Source organism: Physcomitrium patens, chromosome 23 (assembly GCF_059467195.1).
Source record: "Physcomitrium patens ecotype Gransden chromosome 23, ASM5946719v1, whole genome shotgun sequence".
Taxonomy (NCBI): domain Eukaryota; kingdom Viridiplantae; phylum Streptophyta; class Bryopsida; order Funariales; family Funariaceae; genus Physcomitrium; species Physcomitrium patens.
In genome coordinates this window covers 4,261,469-4,287,632 of record NC_143432.1, presented here as the reverse complement: position 1 = coordinate 4,287,632, position 26,164 = coordinate 4,261,469, and the positions used below count along the sequence as shown (strand labels likewise).

General features: G+C 32.2%; 2 protein-coding genes and 1 long non-coding RNA gene across 7 annotated transcripts; all 3 read right to left on the bottom strand.

Annotated features, from left to right (window-relative positions):
• Positions 1-6,046: 6,046 nt before the first annotated feature.
• LOC112275483 (uncharacterized) lies at positions 6,047-9,657 on the bottom strand. Of its 4 annotated transcripts, none has more exons than XM_090246580.1 (6): positions 7,980-9,657; positions 7,748-7,821; positions 7,556-7,633; positions 7,081-7,154; positions 6,807-6,919; positions 6,047-6,665 (listed from the first exon to the last, which is right to left on the bottom strand). In XM_090246580.1, exons 1-6 carry the CDS (start codon positions 8,488-8,490, stop codon positions 6,631-6,633), a joined length of 885 nt encoding a protein of 294 aa, XP_090102706.1. In that variant the 5' UTR covers positions 8,491-9,657; the 3' UTR covers positions 6,047-6,630. The 4 variants fall into 4 exon arrangements, with proteins under 4 accessions (XP_090102706.1, XP_090102704.1, XP_024361615.1 ...); XM_090246578.1 differs by having other exon boundaries at positions 6,047-6,919; positions 7,980-9,052; positions 9,149-9,656; XM_024505847.3 differs by having other exon boundaries at positions 6,047-6,919; positions 7,980-8,672; positions 9,149-9,656.
• LOC149986491 (uncharacterized) lies at positions 8,758-10,401 on the bottom strand. The gene is made up of 2 exons (XR_016500270.1): positions 9,680-10,401; positions 8,758-9,499 (listed from the first exon to the last, which is right to left on the bottom strand). It is a non-coding gene; the product is annotated as an uncharacterized LOC149986491 (long non-coding RNA).
• Positions 10,402-13,602: 3,201 nt separating this feature from the next.
• Positions 13,603-16,737, bottom strand: LOC112275567 (uncharacterized). Of its 2 annotated transcripts, none has more exons than XM_024506039.3 (3): positions 16,398-16,689; positions 14,391-15,968; positions 13,603-14,255 (listed from the first exon to the last, which is right to left on the bottom strand). In XM_024506039.3, the coding sequence occupies exons 2-3, from the start codon at positions 15,797-15,799 to the stop codon at positions 14,246-14,248; spliced, it is 1,419 nt and encodes a 472-aa protein (XP_024361807.1). In that variant the 5' UTR covers positions 15,800-15,968; positions 16,398-16,689; the 3' UTR covers positions 13,603-14,245. The 2 variants fall into 2 exon arrangements, with proteins under 2 accessions (XP_024361807.1, XP_024361806.1); XM_024506038.3 differs by having other exon boundaries at positions 13,814-14,182; positions 16,398-16,737.
• Positions 16,738-26,164: the final 9,427 nt, after the last annotated feature.

The following is a 26,164-nucleotide window of genomic DNA, read 5'->3' as shown; positions in this document are numbered from 1 at the left end:
TCATATTCTTTTCATGAAAGATGTGGATAAAATGCATTGTCAAATCGGTTTATATTTTATTTGTTTTTTAAAAAATTAATGGTAGTGGAAAAAGATTTCTTGAATTAAAAATAAATGTTTTGTGATAAAATTTTAAAAACAAAACATGAAGCATTAGGTATCGCAGCATACTTGATTATTTGGTTGATAATTGTATTAAGGTCCTTTCTATAATATTTTTAATAGTTTTAAAATTTTATATATATTTTCGAAGAAGTCACACTTGATCTTCTACGTTAAATTATGGTGCAGGTTTTAGTATGATTTACATAAATTTTGTATCCATTTTGAACTTCTTTCAAATACGGTAAAAGTTTGTTTTGAAAGACATTTTACAGACTAACTAAATAATTTGTTGTTACGTTTTTAAACACTTTAATTAAAGTATGCTTTGCTTTAAAATAGTAGCTGCTATTCAAATATAAAATAATTTATTTGGAATAAAAAAATATACTTTTGTAAGAAAATTCTATCAAAGACAAAACAAATTCCACTTGATTATCTTGCAGATAGTTATCTGTTGCTTGTCTTTTGGTTCTTTGCAGCAAGGCACACATAGATTTGTATAATTAAGAGTGTGATATTCAAGCAGATGACTTGAAGATTACAGTCAAGTTATATCCTACAATGCAACTTACTTATTGCCAATCACAAGTAAATATTTATAGCCAATACTATTTAGAGAACAAGTAATCTAACTAAGAATGAAACTTAGACCCTACTTTGCAACTACCCTTCTATATCAAAATCCAAAACTCTATCATAGGAACTATTTTGGACACCAAAAACATATATATATATATATATATATATATACTTATACTTATTTTGATATATTAACATTTTTTAAGTCTAATTTTAATATTTTTTCATGATAAAATATAAAAAAATATTTTTATTTTTGATTCTTTAATACTTCAAAAATAGTTTTCATATTATTTTATTATCAAATTTATATTTTAGCTTGATTTTATTGATTTTATAATAATTTAAAAAAAAATAATTGATACAACGTTTTTTTTTAGATACTATTGTCAAGGACAAGAACTCAAAGAATGTACATAAATAAGTAAGACATATATAAAATAAAATAAAATAAAAAAATGATAAAAAAGAAATAAGTAAGTATATTTATTCAAGAAGAAACTAAAATGGCTATTGCCAAAGACTAAAAAATTTGAGACTCTTGAAACTAGACTAGAAGTAGAAAAATAATTGACCAAATTGACGAAGGCCTCACTCTTACCTCTATATATATTATCTAATTAGGAGCTATGTGACAACATTCTATAGGACCTCTAATACATGTCAAACTTACAAAACATGTGTCTAATTTTCAAGGCAAGTTTTTCTAATTGTGTGCCACATGTCTAATTTATATCTCAAATGGCCAACATATACAATATATACCCAACTTGTTGACCAAATTTTCAACCTACAGACATGTATAATGAAAAATCCATGTCTATAAAACTTCTACAAAGCTTTTCTATAAGATGTTATTAAATTTATATACTTTTATTTATCTCTATTTACTCATATTATCTAAATGATTATTGCAACAAACATGTATGTTTGTGATAGCTATGTATAATTTACAAAAAGAAACGTTTCATTTTTTAAAAAATACTCATAGAGTATCACAAAATTATCAGTTAAAATAAATTAACATTGTGATTTTAATATTTTATTAAATATATTTTTTTATAATTAATTTTCTATATCAAAAAATATATTATTAAAATTAAAATTTTGAAATTAAAAATATTTTTTAATATGGACAAATATTATTTGAAATAGTGCAAAAAAATCCCACAGAGGCAAATTCATTAAAAAAATAAAATAAAATAAAAACTTAAAAGATACAAGTATAGAAATAATTAAATTTCTTGTATATATATTTTATTTATTTATTATTATTGATGTTTTTCTAATGATTTCTTTTTAATGTAGAAGTCTTAGATCTTTTGGCTATGAATTAAAAATCTTATGTAAAATATTAAAATTTATTAATTTTTTATTTCATATATTAATTATAATTTTTATAATAATTATTATAACTCTTTTACAACTTTGTTGAAGTTTCTTCTAATATACTCTAGTATCTTTACAAGAAGAATAATCTAAATTATTTAAGAAAGTACTAAAAGAAAATTTTATTAGAAAAAATAATTCACAACCTTCAAAAGTAAGTACTATCAAGTTTGTAATTTAAAAAGATTTAATATAATAAATTCGTATTTTTTTATTAAAAAATTATCTTTTATTAAAAAATCATGTAATATCTGCTTATATAAAAAATTAAATTTAATGATTGTGCCATTAAACCATATATACTCTATGTATTTTATGTCAAGGTTAAGAATTCACTTATACATGCTATGGCTTTTCAATTCAACACAAAATTTTCATACAATCTTTTTTTAAAATATTATTATTCAAATATAATATATATTATGATCCTTTAAAAATACAAAAATAAATATAAAAAATAAGACAAAAAAATTTTAAAAAAAAAAGTGCCATAAGCCATTATACAAAAATCTTTTATTCTGAATTTATTCTAAGTTATTTTAGTATAAATTGGAATTTTATTGTGTATTAATAGGATTACGTGGCATAAAAGGGTGTCCACCTAGTGGTTTTTAAAAAATTTTAAGAATAATATTTAATGATATTTTTCTAAAGTATAATTTATTTTATTAAAAAAATATAAAATACAAATATCTAACATATTTAAAATATATGATTATAAAATAGCACTTATAGTGTTTTTAGAATTATTAGTATTTATCATAAATATACATAAGTTATTTATAGAATAAGCATATCATTATAAGCTTATAAAAAATCAAATTTTTTGCCATTATTAAATATAAAATAATATAAGAAATTAATTAATCAATATACTTATTTTAAAACTACAATATATATTTTTTTCAAAGCATCAAACAAATCCTATAACATTTGAAAAACACTTCAATTCTAATTGAAACTCTAATTAAACCTTAACCAAATCCTATATCAAATTCAAACAAAACCCTAAATCCTAGACAAATCCTAGACAAATTCTAGACCAAATTCCAAGCAAACCCTCATCCTAACCAAACCTTAGACAAAATCCTAAACCAAATCTTAAACCAAATCTTAATCAAATCCTAGATCTTAAACAAACTCTTTACAAATCCTATAGAAAAATGGAACCTCAATAACTAATGATTGAACTGTTGATATCAATTTAAAATTTTCACACTTTTTAATGTCTTAGTTAGAAATAAATACAAGAAAGGTGAAATCAATTGCACCTACCAATTGAGAGAAATACAAGATAATCCAATCGGGTGTTATGCATCCTCTTACTCCAACCTAAATGCCAAACTTCCAATGCCAATATCTCCTTCTTGAACCATTAAATTGCTTCCAAATTTCACCTAAAATATTGGAAATTGAATCTAATATCTACACAAAATGATTTCACTTCAATCCAATTAATAGATTGCTAAAGATCTTAGAAATACTCCCTAAACCTCAAACTTCAATTTCTGAGATCTCAACCCACAAAAACTTTAATTCGAATTTGTAAACATATTTTTACTTCTCAAAATTTAAACCAACCAAGAACATCACTAATTTTGAAAATCCTTTAAAAACTCAATAGTGATTCAATTGATATGAAACTAACATCCAAAAATCTCTCTTCAAGCATGTTCTCAAATCCTACTCTTTGATCTATCAAAAAATCCCAAAGTCACCGTAGGTGCACAGTTTTGTGCCTTGGAATCTGATTTTGACCCAAGTTGACACCCAGTCCTCTTTAGGTAGCAATTCTTGGCTTCTTGAGGTAAATTTTGCTAAAATCTACTCTTAACTCTCTCCTACACATGCCTATATCATTTCTTATCTCATTTACTTTGTTTTGGCTCATTTATGCCTCTACAAAGTAAATAGAAGTCCATTCTATAAAAAGGCAGCATTATGACTAAATCTTTTACTACTTTTCTATTATTTATCCTTATTTTTCTATTCCATCTTTTTGCTAGGTTCTTCTATTATAACATCTATATTTTTATTTTTCATTATACAGTTGTGTTACTACATGACAATAGGGGATTAGGAATGTTGAAAATGGAGGTGATAGTTGAGAATGGAAAAACAACTAGGAATAGGGACAGGGTTGAAAGGATACAATGATGGTTTAAACATGTAGATCGATTTAGTAAAAATTTGAGGCTCTTTATATATATATATATATATATATAATGTGTTAAAAAAAGATTATAGAGAAGATTTGTGAATAAGAAAAAAATCACAAATAATAAACTAAGAATTATACAAATATATCTAAAATCTGAAATTTAATGCTAGATTCATAATTATTTGTTTTATTTAATTTTTGACAATAGTTTTTAATTAAAATTTTTGTACAAAAAAATTAGATTTTATTGGTTTTGATTATATATTAATAATATAATTTAAAATACATTAAGACGTTAAAAATTCTAATTTTATTTTTATAAAGTATAATAGATTTAGATTCTTCAAAATAATTGTTTAACTATTTTTTAAAAAAAATCTTACAAACAACTATTATGTGTGTTTTTATGTAGCTACTTGTTTATTATTATTTATTTTTTAAATTTTATTGTAGAAAGCTATATTTATCTTTACTTGCTTAGTCATAGACAAATTTTTATAAATTATCTGTTTATTAAAGCCTCTAATACTTTTATGATATAAAATAATTAAATTAACTAAATTTTGGATTGTAATAGTATAAAATTATTAAATGTATTGGCAATGATTTTAATCTTAGACTCTTAGAAGTGATTTTTGCAAAACATTTGATTGCAAGATTTAATTATTGAAAATTGATAATAGGTTCAACAAAGCATAAAATTTTGAAATTAACTTAATAAGATTGTAAAGTAAATAAGAAGAGGAAGAAGAAAAAAAAAATAAATAAATAAATAAAAAAGTCTTTTCTATCCCTCCTCCCTTTCTTTCATCAAAAAGCTTTAAGAATAAAATCATATTAAAAATCTATTAAAAATTAAGAAAAAATAGTTGCTGCAATTAAATTTTAAAAAAAATTAATTAATTAAAAGACACTTAATATCAAAAAATAACATGGTGTCTTACAGCACACGCATAGTGAACTTAGAGCTCACTACAAGAGAATAAAGGGGGTGACAAAAAGACCTTAAAGATCAAGATGTGCAATTTTTTAAAGCAAGCCACAAGCTCCTTGTAAGAGAATAGAAAGACACCCCAAAAACCTTAAAAAAAAAAAAAAAAAAAAAAAAAAAGAATTGTCTCTCCTTGTTGATAGGACATTATGACATTGATAGCTAAAAATAAATTGATTTGCAGCAATGCAATACAAGAAGTACTACAAAAAATAAAACATCCCATATACAAGCATGCCTAAAACGTAAAACAAATTGAGAGAGAAGGAATGTTTGAGAATTTAAGTTGATGTAAAACTCTTGAAAACAGCTCAATAGAGTCCAAAGTTTATTATGTTCAATCCAAAAAAATTAATTCTTTGTACTTTAATTAGATTTACTTAATTTGAATTATACAATAAAATTTGGATTGCCTCAAAGCTGTAAATTTTGAACATAGTCCAAACTAGGACTACAAAATTGGCAAATTGGATATAGAATCGAAACCCAAGATTTAGATGAAAGAAATAAAAAGTTTGATATCTTAAGTGGTGACATGCCTTATCAAATTGGCATAATTAACACGTTAAATTTCTTATAAATAAAATAAGATCCACAACACAACTTCATTGGATGAAATTTTTAAAAAAATAGTCAAATTTAAGATACTAATCTTTGCATTTTCCTTTCTTTTCTTTTATCTAATGGGTTGGAACTGTCAACTCATGTTTTTGGATCCTACTCATACAAACAACAGTAACCAATACAAATCTGAAATCAAGAACAAAAGTATGAGGGATTATATTTTTGACTTCCATCAAAGTTTCAAATAAAAAAAAAAGTAATGGAACTGTTGAATGTTGCATAAAGACAGGAATGAAGTATGTTTACGTCGAAGGTCACCTCCCAATGTATGCCCACATGCAATGGTGAGGCAACTTGTTCATAAGTTTTCCAAACTTGTGAAGTCTAGTAGAGCTAAGATTTACCTCCAGAACCCAACTGGAATTAACAGCAAGTCACAACGATGGCAGAAAATTGAGGCACTGTTGGCAGAAGAAATACTAAGCAGCACATTGTAACTGCATACACGGATTGAAACACCCACTCTAAGCCTTCCTGCTGACTGACGTCTCCTCTACTGTAGGTAGGACAAGATTGATAAGTACGAATCAATCGCAGGTTACAAGCTACAATTACGTTTGAAAATTGTCTTACAAACCTCACTTCATAGCCCCTTCGTAGTTTTCCATGCTAACTTGTCGGCAAATTAATCAATCTGAAGAGCAGTCACCAACGCATTCGGGGTACCAAGAGTACGTACTGGCTACGCTTCAACGAGCAATATAATCAAACAGATCTTCGTGGGAGGAAAACCTTCAGGAAAGGCTGTGAAGATTGCATCTACTTAGATCTGGCATCCAGATCAGGCCATGGGATCCTTGAAGCCTTTGCGGTGACCTAGAGTAATCGGTAGAACATACAGTGGACGTTAAGAAACAAAATACTCATTGAACTGGAGCAGTCTTTGAGGACTAGAAACTTCATGGAGATCAAGAGCATCGGCTTTTCTCTTTCCACAAGTGAAACCTGAACTTTCACCTGTTTCTGAAGAGGAGCGTGTGCTTGGACGTTTTAAAAGGCCATGCAGCCGTTTTACATCCGCCATCTTTACTGGCTTAATAATAAATTCTTCAGCACCTTCTGCTAGGCATCTGTGGTACAAGTTGTATAATTTAACAGCAAGTCAGTCCTATGCATTCAATATCTACCGATCTCATTCGGCTGGTTATGAGCGTAAACAAGAAAGTGATCAAAATTCATCTTATTAGCGACAGGGCATATGAGACTTGATTGATGAGAGAGGAATAATCACCTTTCGATGCGATTGCTATCATTTTCTGAAGACATAAGAACAACAGGTATTTCCTTCAATGCTGAAGTCTGCGCCTGAAAACGCAGCAACATCAGCTCACCCAGCAATCATGGAAGACTTAAGAAAAAGTGGAATCAAACTAAAGCATAGACTAGTGTAGAGTCAAAAAAATTCAAATATTGAGAATCTCAATCACTGATCCAGTTGGATTAAACCATATCACCAGTGAATCTACGGATTCAGTAATGACTGGAAGTTATGTAATGATGCATGCTAAGTTTCCAGACACCGAAAGCAACACTTTGCTGAAAGTATACTAATAGCATACCATGTTTTTTTTCATATAACCTTATCATTGGCACTTTGGGTCATGATTTGTAAGTTTTACATGCAAAGTGCAGATAACAAGCATGCAAGAGCGTATAACTTCACATCCAAGCTTACTAAATGTGTCACTGTAACGGAAGTAAAGTACCTTCACTCGTTTGAGTAGATCATAACCAGTCATCTCTGGCATGCAATAATCCGTCATTATTAGATTGATATCCAGCCTCTGCAGATAAATCCGTTTATGTTAAGTGCAGAAAAACATTTCATTCTATCTAAGCATGTACTGATATTCAAGTAACATTTTTTTGGCCCACAGTATTCAGTTGCAAAGACAAACCGTGGAAGAGGCGGAGCGGCTTTCTGAAAGTCCCAAGACGTCCAAGGCCCTCACAGCACTGTTGACTGTTGTGACTGCAGACAATGGTACAACAAATTAAGTGCTTCATGTCCTCAATGAAAAAGTGTCATTTCCACAGAAGATATCTTAAGCGAATGCCTCTACATTTCGACTTGAAATTCGCGAAATGGACATAATATAGTACAGTTTGCCTTTACAGCTAGAAACTCACCTCTGTATGACGATGTCTTGAGAAGTCTTTCTATGACTCTTTGGTCAATACTGCTATCATCCACTGCAAGAACGTGATACTGAAAGGTGTTAACAGGTGCCGGTTTTATTGCTCCCAATTCTGATAGTAGAAGATTTTTCTGCACTAAATCCGGGCAGAAATTGTCTAAGCTAGCAGAGAGGAGGCTAATTGTTTCAGCCCTGGTTTCTCCCACCACTTTCTTCTGCAACGTGTCTTCAAAGAACTGAGCAGGTGATGGTATTGTCGTTGCTCCGTCAGAATTTCCACGCTTACGCGTCTTCTTTAACACGTCAAGTCCCATGTCTGGTAACTTAGTCTGCCCAACAAGCTTGAAAGCCTTCTTAGGCTTTGAACCTCCGGAAGTCTGATGCAAAAGACCTGGAATCCCTAAAACATCTGCTTCTGCGGGTTTCGGAGGTTTTAAATCCTTGGGGGGGTGTGAAATGCCACACTCGCCCCGCACCTCTGCTTCTAGGGTTTTCCGCACCATATCCGTTTACAAGTGACTACTTGCCTTCGCTAATATTCTCACGCCCACTGAGACCCTCCAAAACAATGCTTGCAACAAGTTCCAACTCCTTCCTCATTAAAAAGCACGATCAATCCATGTATCAATGAAGACGCCACATGTACTAAGGCAAAATACGTTCTCCAAATATGAGTTCCATATATCTGGGCTTGTTACCAGATCACGGCACAAACATATGAATCGAATTATAGAATGAATAAAACATCATGATATCATTTTGCATCAAGATAATCAGAATAAGTCCAAACGGCCTCTTTTCATTAGCTGAAGACTGAGAGTAGCAATGCACATTTACACGCTTCTGGCGGTTAGGTTGTACTTTAAATCTAAAATCACGCACTTCTTGAATCTAAACTGAATTCAATGAAAATTTGGATTACAGGATTTCCAATCCCAACAATTGAAGTCCAAATTTTCAAAACCTCAAGCCCTTATTCATCAACTTCCTTGTGCTGACAGCAATGATTTCATAGCGGCCAAGACACCAATGTGGCTGCCGACACTTCATCGTTATGACTCACGTCTGCCAAACCCACACACGACAATTCCATTTCACGCAGACTCAGCAAGGAAATCTAAAATCCAAATCCACAATTCCCGACCTGAAGCAACTTCGTACCTGCACGAATATGTCGATCGTGTTGACCCTCACTAGAATCTGGCAGTTATGTCTCACTGCACGCTGGATCAGCCTCACGAGCGCTCCTGGATGAGAACTTCGCGACTGTTCGCCCTGAGATACTGTCATACCTTGGTGGCGAGATCTGCCACCTTGAAGCTCAAACCTACTGGTCGAATTCTCTTCTCTACAAGATGGAAGACGAGCACTCACCTACATCGCTACAGAGCATTGGCCTTGAGTGGAGGAGAAAGCCAAAGGGATGTCCCCCAGATTGGCCAGAACCTCAATCACAGTCGCGAAAAGGACAGCTCTCCCGCACATCAGCCCATGATCAGCCCAAAGCAAATGCTGCAATCAATCAAAACATTTAACACTCAACCCAAAACCGCACGCCCAACCAAAAACTCTGGGAGAAAAAATTTAAACTAACATACAAGAAGAGTTAACTATACTAAACTATGCTCTGAAAACTCTAAAAAGAAAGCCAAAAATGGTATGATCAAATGGGTACTGTTCACAAGATCTCACTGCATATCTATGGGCTGTGATCCATGCGAGGTCATGCAAGCACGGCAGTGCCCAGAGAGAAATTTGAGAAGATCCAGCTAAAATCCCCAATTCTTCATGCATAATTGGTAGCTCACTGTTCTCCTCGGTTTTTACGTGTGGACCCTCACTAAATAGTATTTCCACCTAGAACGAGTTCGGTGGTTCCTCGACAGTTTCAAATCGGAATCAGCAATCTGGGTACATCTCTCTTGCTCGTCCTGTCAGTAAATGTCGGTTCGTCTCGTAACAAATCAAGAGAAGTTTTCACCCTGACTGCAGATGGAGACTCGAACACTCCCAGCTGCACATCAGCTCCACAACGCTGGCCCATGTATCGCGGTTCAAGTGAATCATGCCTTCACTGTTGCAACCGCTTCACGACAAATAAACCCAAATATATCTCTTTTACCAGTAAAGTCCAATTAGGGCTTTCATTTCTCTCACTGTAGAGATTGTGCTGACGGCTCTGTTTGGCATCTTCTTACGTTCTTTATTGCCCTCCTGACTTCCTCAAGCGGATTCCAGACACCTTTACTCTATTTTCGCATTTTTCAATCCCAGAACTGCTTACTTGCGTTCTATATATATATATATATATATATATATATGTGTGTGTGTGTGTGTGTGTGTGTCATATATACACATTCATGCAAATATGCACGACAAGCTAACTACTACTGACAATCAACATGGATGGAGTAATTTTGCGTTGCCTTTGGGCGACAAGACAGTTTACTCGTGGAAATGGTAAATTCAATCACGCTCTCTCCACAGCCCCCACTTTCCCACAATCACACACTCCCCAATACATTGTCCTTGGTCCCTCACCTCTCTCATTTTACTGCGTCCGTCTCACGTTTACATCTCCGCAAAGAATAGTTCAAATGTTGATGGGAGAATCGATCATCAAGGGCAAAAGGATTTTTTTAAATTTAAAACAACAAAAGAAAATTCGCGAGAGGCCCGAGGGATATTCTTAAACTGGCCGGCGGTTGCAGCGCACAGAATCTATCGCCAAATCGGCTGGTCATGCCGAATCCCTTGAGAATCCGACCAAGGTCTATAATTGGGGGACAGGTCAAATGGGGAGTAGGTTGTGTAGGCTATCTTCTACAAACTGTGGTTCCCGCATTGATGCATTTCGTGAAAGGCCCTCCGCTCCATGAACGCCCACATGTCGATGCGCGCTCCCGTTCCAGGTTTATAGACGCAGCCTGCGGTCGTGGCCAACCTCGGGACAACTCTCCTGCCTTTCAGCAAAGTCGATCGCAGATCTCGCTTCGCAGCCTCAGATTAGTCTCAAAGAACTGCGTTTGTGATCACAACCCCCAAACTTCCGAGCCCTGGTTGAAACTCCTCGATCTCGTTGCGCCGTGGGCATGCATGCAAGGTGCATCCCTGACACAGTAATTCAATTCTCCACAAAACAAAACATAAAAATAAAAGTAAAAATAAAAACATGACATAACATAACGACGCATTCATGCTGCTTGTGATGCGATAAGCAGCAAAGTGTGGAACCCCTTCATCACGATCCACTCTTCCTACATCGTAAAGTGGGAATCTGTCTGTTTTGCACGATGGGCTTGCGAGAAACTACCATGCTATTATCAACACCGGTTTTTTGCCAATGTTTTTATCTTCGTCGATGTCTCAGCACTTAACAAAAGATACAAATAAAAATAAAATAAACATTTGTTAATGAACAAGGGCTTCAGACCCAGCGTTGAATCCACTACCCAGCATTCAATATCCTTCATGTTTATCCACAACATGTTGTACAGAAATCGATGTTGTGAACATGCAGTCGAAGCCTTGGCGATTGAAATTTAATGTATATAATTTTACATTTTACATGTTCTTGTTTGTTATTTTTAATCTGCAAAGTTTACTACGTATAATTAATTATATGTAGTAATTCAAGAAAAAAACTTAATATTGTGCACATAAATATTTTATATTCTAGAAATAAATTTAGAGATAGAAATTTAAATTATTTATTCTATTTTCTAAAAATGTGTGTATAAAAAAGATTAACTAGCTATGTCTTCCATATCTACATCCTATAAAGAGACACACATTATACCACTGCAACAACCATTTAATAAATAAATAAATAAAGTTTTTACCATTATACATTCAATAAATAAATAAATAAAGTTTTTAAAGAATAATCATCAAAACATTTGTAATTTTTCTAATTTAAAACATCAAATTTGAATTTTCGGCAACCACTTATTTAAGTAAATTCAATTGCTGAATCAGTAAAATAGCTAATTTTATTTCCAATATCCTAGATTTATAAAAATATTGTAATATTTCTTCTAAATTAAAATTAAAATGAAATTATGTAATAATTAGTATCTTATTTTATTTACACAAATAACTAAAATATCATTCTTTTAGATACCACAAGAAATATGTGAATGAATTTTAATTATGTATTCAATAATTTCATGTTGAATACATAGTATACTAATGTAAACTAAATCAAACACACTAATTTGTTTTATGATATTTAGTAATAAGATGTATAAAAAAATGTATTAATTTGTGTTTTTATTTTTTAAAAAGATCTATAATAAATAAATATTTCAGTTTATGATTAATTAGGAATAAATTATAATTTTACAAAAGCCAAATTATAGTTTTTTTGAACTAAAGAATGTTTATATTTGATTATATCAACTAATAGCTTTAAAGACCTCAAAACAAGAAAGTAAAATTTAAAGTGATTTATTTGATGATATTGTACCTCATTAATATTTATTAAATCGAAATAACTGAGATACCATCTATATAGATTGTAGAAAATTGGAATTATTATTTTATGCATTATAATTAATGATATAATTATTGGAATCACAAAAGATATTATTTTTTATTAAAAAATAAAATATAGAATAAAAGAGATGAAAATGCTTATGTAAACTTCTAAATTAACAAGACTACATAGGTCTTTTACATAAAGTACAAACATAAATACTTATCTTTTAAGAATTACCTAATATGTTTAATAAATCCTTCAAGTCTTTTTTTTTGCTCCAATGTGTATTTTTATTTGTTTTTAATAAGCCATTTGAGTGTTTTAATTGATTTAAAAAAAAAACTAAAAAAACTAAAGCAATATCCTTTAATTGATGAGTATATTTATATTCTTCAATAAGAGTATTTAAACTCATTTTTTTTACAAAGATTTGACTTAATTTAGAAAAGAAGGATGTCAAAACATTAATAAAACAAAAATGTCATTCATTTATTTTTTATATTAGAATCAGGACTTAATAAATACAAAATAAAAGTAAAAAACCATATTATAAAATCATATGTAAAGTTGTAATTAAAACTTAGCCAAATAATTACATATCATAAGGAATTCCAACTCAAATAAAAAACCAAAATTTATATCAGCATTTCTTAAAAATGATTGATGCTTGTTTTACTTCAACTAAAAGTTGAACATAAAATCTACAACTACTAGGTTCAGTATCAAATAAACGAATAAAATTATATCCAATGTATAAATTATTATTAACATTTTTTTTGATATAAGTGAAATCATCTTTTTTTTTCTTTTTCTTTTCTTTGCAAATTGTTAATTGCTAGTGATATTTAATTATTTAAATGAGAGTTGTTTTTTGAAAACATGGAACTTTAAATTAATATCTAAAAATACAGATAATTAACAACCTGATTTCTTTTACCTTGAACAACTCAATGAAATTTGTAGAGTTACAAAAAAAAATTAAAAAATGTAGATTTTATCTACATTCTTATAACATGTATTCCCTTGTATGTTCACAAGTTTGAGACGTGTTTAATTCCCAATTTCAGTTAATAGTTGTCTTTCAACAATGCATTGAGTCTCATTCATCTATTTTGGTTGTGAAGAGACACAAAAAAGAACGGAAGGCATCAGCGTAGAAAACGTGTTCGACCAGCACTCAAAACACATACCTTGTGGGTACTCAATCCCACATATAAATTCATGTTGGAGACGTTGTGTGTGTGCGAGAGAGTGTATATCGGAGAGCAGCATTCTGAGGTGAATCCCCCCACAAAGGGATTGTCTATACATTCACAACTGTAGTTCCAAGCTTGATAAAATGCTGGTCTCCCGCAAGCAAGCCATGATGTGCTGTGTTGGAAAGCAGAGGCGTGACGAGTCACGATGTCAACAAGAATGACGCTGATTTCGAAACTATGCAAACAATGGGAATGTATTGGAGCACTGGTCGGGGGTCTACAAATCTCCCCACAGTAAAAACCGTCGACTGGACAGCAACACCAATAGCTCTACACTACCTAGCAACCGGAGGTATGGTCTGCATCATTCTGGCAATGGAAGCAATATCACTCGGCAATGGAACGGGTCCTGGTGCCGACCAGCCTGATGGAGCAGAAACTTTGAGGCGGGACGCTGAGCGATCGAGAGCTCCTGGTGCAGGTGACGTTCGAGGGTGCGGTGACCCATAAGGTTCCCTGATACGACCAACTTGAGCATCTCAGTGCTTATGATCCAAGATTTCATCTTGATGATGCTGCCTACGCCTCTCTGAAACGGGACTGCTCGATTTAGCAATATGATGGACAGCAGAATCATCCCACGATGCTTGACAAAACTGCAATAAATCTAACCACTGCTTGATCAACCAGAAAATTAAGGCTAATCGTGTTAGCTGTGGCTTACACGAGAGGATGGCGACTATGTTTGTGCCTCTCGAGGTGGCCGCTGTCGGAGCTGGAGATAGAGGCCATGTCATGGTCACGGCGCTTGCCGTGGTGATGCTCCTTGTGCTCATGGTGCCCATGCTCTTTGTGATGGTAGCCGCTGCTGCGATGGCCGTGGTGACCATCCTTGTTGTGGTGATGGCCATGGGAGCTGTGATGATGAGAGCTGTGGTGTCCGTGGTGGCTCTTACTGTGACTTCCCGAGAGCTCAGAGCTCTCCTTGTGGTGATGACTCTTGTGATTATTTCCATAGTAATCAGAGGCATGATGACCGTGACTAGGTTCTTTGTTGCTGTGGTGACCGTGCTCCTTGTAATGGCCCTTCACGTGTGGACGCTCCGGAGATTGCGAGTGGTCCTTGTGGGCCGAACTGTGGTGGTGGCGACGGCTGTGGTGTTCTGAGCCTTCCCTGTGGTGCCCGTGGTGGCTCTGATGACCATCTTTGTTGTGCCCATAGATGCTGCTGTGATGACGCTCTGGCGAGCGAGAATGGTGCTTATGTCCCGAGCTGTGGTCTCCGTGGTGATGACGGTGACCTCCGGAGTGGTGGCTATGGTGCTCAGACCCATCTTTGTGGTGCCCATGGCTGCTATGATAGCGCTCCGGAGAGCGCGAGTGGAGCCTGTGACCATGAGAGCTGTGGTGCCCGTGCTCACGGCTATGATGATGATCCTTGTGGTGCCCGTGTCCGCTGTGACGGCGCTCCGGAGAACGTGAGTGGTGTTTGTGACCATGAGAGTTGCGGTGCCCGTGCTCAAGGCTGTGGTGATGATCCTTGTGGTGACCATGGCTGCTGTGATGTCGCTCCGGAGAGCGCGAGTGGGGCCTGCGGGCGTGATTGGAGCTAGAGTGTCCAAGTTTATGACCATGATGATCCTTTGATTGATGGTGATAGCGATCATCTGAATGATCTCTGTGGTGACCATGATGATGGCGGTGACTGTGATGCCGATCAGGAGAGCGTGAGCTTCGGTGACGATGCCTGTGCTCACTGCTATGGTCCCTGTGACGAAGCCGCTGGCTACTCGAGTTGGATTCATTGTAGTCTACATCTTTGAGGTTGCTTGAAATGGGAACGTTGTCATCGTCCTTGACTTGATGCTGATGAGGGCTCCGGTGGTGCTGTGCTGATGGGTAATGCTCCAAATGAGGGTTACGACCGTCTCTGTGATGGTGCCGATCCTCAGCGCCACCTCCATTCTGCAGCTCTTCAGGAGGGGCATCAACCCCCCGCCCTGATCCCTTGTCTTTCTCCACATTCACGTGCTCCGTGGACTTCCCCGAGTCCTTCGGTGCATCAGCCACCTCCTTCAAGGACAGCCTACTTAGCTGCTCCGCCGCAGATGACGTCCTCGCATGTACATTCATAGTGGATGCTAACCCGAAACACGCCCGGAAATACTGATTCCGCCTCTGCACAGTGACCTTCTCCAGAGTTGTATATACCCTAAGCTCTTATACCCTGAGAGACTAGCAATTCGTCGCATCGCCAGAACGAGTTTTTCAGCGGAGATGATTCCACTAATGTCCTTCACTCCTACACATGAAGAGGCAGGCACAAAAAAGTTCAGGGTATCTCAATAACAAGGCAATTCCGTTCACCTTCAATCTTGCGATTCAAGAGCCTCTGTAATTATCATCCCACAGAAGAAGAAAATCGCTACCCCTGTCGACAATGCTAAGGAACAAATACTGCGAAATCAGACAACAGGTTCATTATTCCTTCGCTCAAGTGTGAGACACCGGAGATCCACAATGTTGAAAGTGAACAGACTATGAGATGGAATTTCACAAGCTTCCGCGCACGACACTCTACGCCATAGCAGTACAATAGCACCGATCACTCAATCTCCACATCCCCTCTAACAATGCAATGAAAGGAAGCTCTAGCGGACTAACAAGCCTCGTTTGCTCAGATCCTTCAAAAAAAAATCAATGTGCTTTTACTGCTTTTCGTTGAATCAACCTGCAGTCTTGCAACGAACCCTCAGAGCGCGGATTTCTCTCCCTCCTGCCTGGAACTTCGAGACTCAACGCACACCCAGCAGCACCAAAACTGAATCGAAAAAGTAGGTACACGCCACCAACACGTGACAGAGGTTCCGCAAGCTCTGACACAAGAACTCGCTCGCTCCCCAAATACTTGGCAATGATCGTGCTACGATACGTCTGTCACGCACGACTATCCAGGTTTCACAGTAGCTGAAAATGGATGCAATCAAACGGCGAGGCGCAGAAACGATGCAGCAGCAGCAGGCAATGTGAGGAGTGAGTGCAGAGTGAGAAGGAGGAGGAATCAAAGCAAGAAGAATCTAGACCATGACGCTGCAACCCACACGGGGTTTTATGAATCCGGGCGTGCGACGGGGCTTGGTTTGTCGTATTCGTGTTGTCCTGCGAGCCCTCGTCGCGGGCCCAGCTCCAGAATAGAACACAAACACCGTCGTCGTCGTCGTGGCCATTGCGCGGCGAGCTGCGAGAGCCGCCGGTCAGAACTAGCTTCACCTACTTTTGTACACAAATCAAGCCACGTCAAATGTGTTTCGAAGATACGGTGATTAGTGATAATATACATACATATAAATATATATATATATATATATTTATAATCGTATACGTATATATATATATTAAATTAATTTGCGTGAAAAGAAGAAGATTGCTACTTCGCAATTATTTTTCTTTATTTTATTTTATTTCATTCATATGTTATTTATTTATTTATTTATTTATTGGCATCTTGTGAAATGCAATGGTGATTTATGTATGGTTAAACTTCTGGTGGCATTTTTCAATACATTCTTTGTGATTTTAACAATAAAATTTGGCATAATAAATTGCATGAATATGCAATTTTTTATTTCTTTGTTTTTACTTTTCAGTTATCTTTAAATTTTTTAATGTGGAGTATTACATTTAAATCTTAGATATAAAATTATTACTAATGTTGTTATTATATACTTAATTGGTATAAGAAATAAGTAAATAATTAATTAAAACAATTAGTCAATTGAGAATCATAGTTTTTTTATACTATCAAATATTTATTTAAATGAATCTCTTTAGATGTTACAATCAAAATCTGAATAATGTCCTATTATATACTATTAAAATAATTGTCTTGTTATCCTAAATTTATATGTTTAAATAAATAAAATTTAAATTCTAAAAACATTAATATTAAGACTACTAAATTTTAGGTTTTGTTGACTAAACAATTGGTGACTAGTTTATAATGATCTCAAACTATGAAAGGTTGGCCAATTGGCACTAAGAGGTTAGCATTTCAAATCCTAACTATGAAAACTCTAACGTTGCTTAATATATATTTACACAAAGATTACAGTTTTTTTAAAAAATAAAATATGATAATATTAATTAATTTATGTATTTTTATTTTATAGATCTATAGATATAGCTTTAAGATCATCTACCAAGTATTAACACTCAAACTATTTTTTTCTTGTAAATCTTTCTTATTTTTTATTTTAAATAAATTAATATTTTTATGTTGGTGAATAAATGTTTTAGCATATTAAATTTGCTCTTGATTAGAAATTTCATAGCAAGGGTATAGATTTCAAGGTGAGTTTTTAAAATATCCACATGTATATCTACTAAAATTTTTTAAGAAGAAGGTGATGTTGTATTATTTATATATATTTTTAGAATAAAACCAATACTCAAAACATGTGGAAAATAGTATTCTAATACCAGAGTAAGTCTATATGTGTATATATATATATATATATATATATATTTTGTGACTTGCATCCAACATCATAAAATAAAATAGACATCAAATCCCTTAGATCTCCACAAGTCCTCCCTTCTAAAACCAATGAAGTTACATTATTTCTATCCTCTTTTAGGATAAAGCCAAACCTTAAGACATGTTACAAGGACATATTGCAAAGTAGCAGCTCTCCAACATGGAGTAGTTTCTTCTTTATTTACAATTTTAGCATTGTGTTTTATCATGTCATCAATCTAACATCACAAGATAAAAAAGTGACAACCAAACTCCTTACATCTCCACAACCCCACCCCCCCATAATACGATGCTTTTGAATTCACACGAAGTTTAAAATTAAAAGTGTACAAGTCCATTCAGCAGCAGTCAAAAAATAAAATAAAATAAATAGCCATACACAATTGAAACACAATAGGGCACACCCCTTTGCCGATAACCACTGTCTATGTTAAATGCAGTTCATGTCTAATGCTGTGTCATTGATCCAAAGCATAGAGTTCCACACAACACCATCCCCCTCCAAAGATTGAATTGAGTTTGGCCCCGTTAAGCCAAGCCCACGAGGAAATAATAGCAACGGCGACGAGTGTGCAAGATATCCAGGAGTCAGCGTCACTAATATGGCCCCCACGACGCAATTCTAGACGCGCCGCTCATTTCTAGGACACATCCTATGCTCGTCGAGGATCTATCGTTCTGGTGGGGTGCTGGAGGATAGGTGCAGAGCCAGGACCGTAGCACTAGCTCTGTTTCGATGCCTCACATTCTGGATGTAGCTTTTGCTCTTGTAGCGATGTGCAGAATCTTGCGCATGGCCGAATCGAAGGCCGTGGTTTCGAATATTCCCACCGACCTTTCGAGGTTGCGCTGGAACAGCACCGAGTTCAACCTCTAATTAGGTTCAGTTGCTTCGACCTGTGCGCTTGCAAGGGGGGTTGATGACGTACGCGGTGGAGCGTGCAATTGCGCTCGTTGACTTGGGTCAGCAATTCAAGCCGGTTGCTAGAAATTCTAATATTATGCAGATCTTGATCGATCGATTTTCCAGGACAATGCAGGATGAGGAGTTGTAGACCAAATGCCTGAAAATGGTGTGTGTTGAATCGACCCGCAGTGTTGCAAGTTACTGGATGAACCACACGGGCTGGTGACAGAGCCACAGGGAAATATTCTATGAGCATGCACTGTTACTGATCCCCGAGGCCCTTGGAAGTGCAGCGCATATCCTGCAACGCCAACGACAGCGCCCGCGCATCTCGACACCGTCGTCTACTTGCTTCATAACATGCCCCAGACCCACGGCTGCGGCTGCGTCCTCGTCTCCTTTCTATGGTCCTCTTCAACCTTGAAAGATTGTTCTCCGTTCTCTTCACATAAAACAAAACGAAACAATAGTTGACCAATAGCGAGGGTTGGGACGCAACTATTAGTAGATTGTTGTTCAGATTCACCTCCACTAGATGGAGTAGAACGAATTTAGAAAAACCCAAAAGTCTGTGTACTTCGGTTATTACGGAAGTCAAAAACAGTAGATTGACTTTAAGTTATTTTCCTCCTTCACTTCTACATGAAGAGACTTTTTAACTCCTTCCTGCTGTGTCTTGAAGGCGTTATGAATTTCATATTGTGGAAATTTGTAGAATTGGCACTTGCACTGTCAATGTAAAATGAACTTCGATGACAATATTAAAAATGGACACCCTATTTTATTGTTAATGATACTGCTTTTCGTGGTAGTTCCAATCTTAGGTAATATTGACTTCCTTTTGCAACGAGATTTCTGGTAAAATGCTTGATTCAGATGCTCCGGGCTTCTGCATCTCCACTTTTGGTGTTTCTACTGAAATTTCGTCCTCATCGTGGATTTCAAAGTGGTCTTCAACACTTCCCAGTGAATTATTTTCGAATATTGCTGGAGATGCTTTCCCTAAGAAGAGCTTGGGCTGCAGGGACTCTTGCTGAGTATAGCATTCGATAAATATCAAATTCTTATTGCCGAAGGGTTTTCTTTGTTGTAGATCTTATAATTTATATTGATTGTTTAGAATTTTATTAAATAAGAGAAATAGGATGAAGTCTATCATCTACTTGCAATAAAATGCATCTAGCACAAAGTTAGTTGCATCTATTTCCATAAAAAAAATGGCATAGATAAATTTAAGCTTTAGAAAAAATAAACTAGGAAAAAAGCTATTTTCAAACCTTGAAATGATTATTCTATTTTCTCTACTCTATTCTAGTTTGTGTTTTTGAAGTTCATTATGTAAGTGAAGTATCAACTTATAAATATGCTTAATGAATATCTAATAATAGTTTAAATGTTTCTAATAAATATATTAAAAATATTGTGTAGTTAATAGATTTATTAAATCCATAATCTTGTGTAGTTATTTTAGTTATTTATCTATAATCTATTTAAAAAAATTAACAAAAATAATATAGTCCAAAAAAATTCACTTTTTTTGTATCAAATTTTACACATCTCTTTAGCTTGACATATAATTTTTTTTATGTTTTTTATTTTTTCTATTTTTATAGAAAATATAAGAATATTTTCAAAAAAAACAAACAACAAAATTATTTGAAAACTCACAAAATACATTGTTCATGAAATCCTAAAAAACAATTGATGCATTATAAGTTCAAAAAAAGTGACATTATATTTATAATAGCCATATCAAGTTTGAAATGAAATCTTATCTTTATTTTTTTTATATTTTTAATATATACTAGATTATAGAATTTACATAGATTTATCTTAGTATAGATCTTAGTTTCATTCAATTAATCAAGAAGATCCAATATCAAAGACAAAAAAACAAAAAATTCTTGATATTAAATTTATGAAGTCTATAATAATTTTTTCATATTTAATTTTAATTTTAATTTATTTTTTACAAAGAAGATAAGTCCATATTTGTAAAAAAATCTTTATTTTTAGATAAATTTCTTTGCAAGATTTTTATTAATAAGTTCTTTTAAAGAAATAAGTATGCTTTGCAATAAATTATAAATTGGCTTTAATTGTAGTTAATTTCTTTTTTAAAGATTAATTATATAGTCATTAGATCAATATTTTGGTAATATATTAATATATTTTTAAAAAATAAACCTTAATATTATTTATACTTCCACAAGAATCTATTACAATCTCTATTTGAATAAAGACTTAATGTTTCATAAATGACAAATGGATTTATTTTCTTTGCAACTTGTATAAATAGATTAACTCTAATACATAAGGATGAAGATGGTTTGCTAGTTTTTAGACTAAATCTTAAATAAATTACATAAAATTTCTAATTGATATTAATTTTAAATAATTTAAATAAAAAGACCAAATAATTTTATATTTAAATATTATTAAATAATTTTGACGAAAATATGTGATACTTGATTTCTAAATAAAACTCTTAATAGCTTAGTTTTTTTAATAACAATTCTAGATGCAAGTGATCATCCATCAATAGCTTCTATTGGAGTATATATGTATATATTTTATATATCAATCTTTGTTAGAATATAAAGTCTTTATTTATAAAATATATTATTGATCTAATGCCTAAAAATACTTAAATTAAAAATTTACAACTTAAAATATAAAATATTATAAGAAGTTTAAAATAAAATATAAGATTTGCTTAAGACTTATATTTGATGGTTATAATTTGTAATTTTCAAATTACAAGGTTTGTATAGCATTTAATCATTTTTATTTTTATTTTTCAACTTTTAATTATTTTGAGTTTATGATTTAAATTTTAAATTTATTTTATTTAATGCAACAATCTTAATCTTTATGATATATATATATATATATATATTTAATATAAACAAAAAAATTGATGATAGTGTTTATCATTTTTGTTTTATTAATCACTTGAATTAGATTGCATTAATTTGTATAAGTTTTAATATCAATTTTTCATATAATTGATTAAATAATAGATTTTTTAGATGAATTTTTATTTAGCCTTATCAACAATAGATCTTTGGCATTATATTTTAAGCAATAATATATGTCTGCATATAAATCCTATTTAAATTATTTTCATGGTAAGTAACTTAGATAATTTAATAATAGATTTAGACTAATAGAGTTTAAATAGTAGGATGATTCAAATCAAAAAATTCAAGGTAGATTCAAAATATTCAATCCACCAAAAAAACTTGATATAAAAAATAAATCAAATTTGGATTAAGACAAAGGATCAAAAGGATCCAAAAAAAATATTCAAGACATTAATAAATCACATATCTATATTATTATCAATTTAGTGCATGATATAAAATAAAATTATAATTTTTACTAATAATATAAATTATTTTCTTCATATATTAATTATTATTATTTAATTTATTTTTTTATATTTATATCTTAAAATATTATTTTTTTTCATGATATAAATTCTAAGTGTATTACAAAAAAGTTTTAAAGAAGCAATATACTTTAGTGAAATTCGAAGAAAGAAATTAGATAAATTAAAAATTAGATATCACAAAGTAATTAGAATGACTATTGCCAAATACAAAGAGAGGATTGATTCTTAAGCTAAGATAAGAATGCATAAAAGGTATTAATAAAAATGAAGAAGGCCTCATTATTTATTCTATATATTATCTAATTATGGACATATATAGTAATGTTCTATAAATCATCTAACATATGTCTAACTTATGAAATATAAATCTAATTTGCAAGATAAGTTTTCAATATGTGCACCACATAGCCAACTTGTACAATAAGTGACAAATATATGCAATATATGGCCAATTTATAAAGTATGTAATTAACATGTGTTATAATCTATATAGAGTTTTTATTTTTTTATCCATAATAAATCTAAAATGAATACATTAAAGACATTTAATAGCATCAAAATATTATGACTATTTATTGCTATATTTATAGAAATAATATTACAGATAACATCTCTAAAAGATACAAAATAACTATCTATAACTTCTATAAGTATGGTGCCATAATATAAGACGACTAATAGGTAAAAAAGGTGAAGAAATTATGTCAAGGATATGAATCTCAAAGAAAGAAATCCTCAATATACTCTTAAGATACTAAAAAGAATTACAAAATCACTCAAAGATGATATATTACTAAACTAGAATAGCTATTGCCAATAATAAAGAGACTAGAAAGTCTTGAAATAAGACTAAAGACTAGAAAGGCATTGACAAGAGTGAAGAAGGCTTCATTCTTGCTTCCATATATACTCTTAACTATGAGTTACATGGCAATATCCTATAGGACCTCTAAAACATGTTGAATTTGTAAGACATGCATCTTAACTTGTAAGGCAAGTTTTATATATGTGCACCACATAGTTAGCTTGTTTTGCATGCTATCAACACATGGTTAACTTTTTGACCAAGTTTCTAACCTACAAATCAACTATAAATATATATAAAGTCAAAGCAGCATCTATGAAGCTTCTAAGAAGCTTTCTTAAAAGTTATTATGAAATAAATCTATTTTTATTTACTTTTACTTACTTCTACTTAATCATATAGGTATTTGTTAGTATATTTATGTATATCCATGACATTATCCTCCCTTCTAGGGACGAGTTTTATGAAGAGTGGTGTGAGTGTAAAATTCATTCCTTAATCCAATTGCAAGATGGCCTTAATTAAGAGTTTTTTGTAATGGGTGGTGTAAAGTAAAAGTAGAAAGAATAAGAACAAAAGAAGCAAAATAAAAAAAAAATAGAACAAGGACAATCAAGAAATTGTACATTATAAAACTAGTCACAATCTGTTCATTGAATTTTTATCCAATAAAAAATAAAAATAAAAAGTTAAAATTATTTTTAGAAAGTTATTTTTTTAAATCTTTTCAATGGTATATGGAACATATAAATCCAAGTTACTATGAGTAAGTTATGAAGGTTTGAAAAATAACAAGTAAATGAATGAAAAGTTAAGTACATAGTTTTATCCTAAGGATAACTTGCTTAAGAGATCGAGAGTTCGAGCCTCACCAAGACTCACAAGTAATGTATATTGGTTGTCTAAAGAGGCCTTGAGGCCTTGATGTTCTTTTTCATGCTTCTTTTAATAACTAAGTAATATTTATATTTTTTTATAAATAATATGTATAAATAGAAAGTCAATCTAAATATTGATCTTAATAAATATTCTTTAATATTCAATAAAAATTAAAAAATAATAAACCAATTGAGATAATTACATCTAAGACTTACTAAGATTCCATTTCTTCTCCCTTAATACTATTCTCCTTCATTTAACATCTTTTAAGTACATATTTACCTAAAAATTATAATTTTGGCACTCTACATACATTCTTTTGTCCTAAAATAACTACAAATTTAATTTGATGACTCACAAGTAATCTTCATATGTTGAAAAAATCTAAAATGCGGTAAATTGTATTTACTAGATACTCAGATCTTTGTTCCCTTTAAAGATGATTGATATGTCTTCTCAGCCATTGATAGTGTCCTATATCAAGGCAAAAAAACCACCATGTCATTTGATTATCATTGAGGCCTTCATAACTTCCTTCAAATAAAATATTTGGAACACCATTAAGAATTTTTTCCAGCTCTAATAAAATCACCAAACATTGGAAGTCTCTTCTAAGGTTGTGATACCAAATACATTGTATCTTGCCATCTATTCAAGAAATAACATGTTATTCTTAAAGATCTTTATCTCGATTTTATCATCTTTAAGGTTGTGACAATCACAATATTTTATTTGAATAGTCCGCAAATAAAAGCTCTTCAATTGAATCTGCTAGTTATTAATTTTTCATCTCTTTAGTATGAAAAATACACAGAAGCTACAAAGAAAGATAGAAAATAGAGTGTTATCTTCTTTTAATCATCTTCTTTTTGCAGCCAAAATTTACTATCCTTCATCTTGGTTTTGATGGATGTCATTGATAAAAAGCTTTAACTTTCTTTGCTGTATTTGTAAGATTCTTTGCTAGCTTCCATGTGCATTCATGAATATTGTATCCATACCAATAAATAAGATATTTTAACCTATTTCGGCACTTCCTTGAATCTAAAACTTCTTCCACCTCAAATTCTTGATTATTATCCACTTTTATTGGAAGAAGTGGCATTTGTCTTTTTTTCAAGATATTTGCTGTCTTATATGGCTGAAGAAGAGATACATGAAATACAAGGTGGATCTTCATAGACTCTAGTAGATATAATCAATAAGCAATAAGATTGACTTATTCACTAATAGGAAAAGGTCTAAGCCTATGATAGTCTAACTTATCACAAAGACGAGTAGTCTTGATATTATGACAAATTAACCATACCTTGTCACCTATGTTAAATGGTGATTGTTCTTTGCAATAGGCATATGTATTAATTTTTTTTTGTTCTTCAGCTCCCTTTAATTACACCTTCATTATTGCTTGTAGCTTTAACAAATAGTTTACTAAATCTTTTGCTTCAAGTTTATCAACTTTTAAAAAGTCAAAAGTATAAAGTCATGGATGATAACCATAATTGGCAAAAAAAGGTATTTGTTGAGTGGAAGAATGTACTGAATTATAGTACATAAACTTTGCCAATGATAAAGAATTATCTAATCATCTTAATGATAGTTGATAGTATACTTCAAGTACTGCTTGAAATCATACTTTATCTATTTTTTTTTACTTATATCAAGGACAAGAACTTGATAATAACAAATAAATAAGAGAGATTTTTCTCAAAGAAAGATAACAAAATAGAAATAACTAAATAAGTATATTAAAAAAAAACTCGAATGGCTATTGCCAAAAGACAAGAAAACTAGAGATCCTTGAAACTAAAGTATAAGTAAGAAAGGAATTGACAAAAGTGAAGAAGGCTTCACTCTTGCTTCTATATATACTATCTATATAGGAGTTAAGTAGCGACATTCTATAGGACCTCTAAAAATGTGTTGACTTTACACAACACATATCTTAACTTGCAAGGTAAGTATTCTATATA

Excerpts from the sequence above, each read along its gene's own strand:
- LOC112275567 (XM_024506038.3), bottom strand. The coding sequence starts at position 15,799 with ATGAATGTACATGCGAGGACGTCATCTGCGGCGGAGCAGCTAAGTAGG. Across the intron at positions 14,183-14,390 it reads CATAGTCGCCATCCTCTCGT|GGAACCTTATGGGTCACCGC; the intron begins GTAAGCCACAGC and ends TGGTCGTATCAG.
- LOC112275483 (XM_090246578.1), bottom strand. The coding sequence starts at position 8,490 with ATGGTGCGGAAAACCCTAGAAGCAGAGGTGCGGGGCGAGTGTGGCATT. Across the intron at positions 7,634-7,747 it reads GCCGCTCCGCCTCTTCCACG|AGGCTGGATATCAATCTAAT; the intron begins GTTTGTCTTTGC and ends ATTTATCTGCAG. Across the intron at positions 6,920-7,080 it reads GATAGCAATCGCATCGAAAG|ATGCCTAGCAGAAGGTGCTG; the intron begins GTGATTATTCCT and ends CTTGTACCACAG.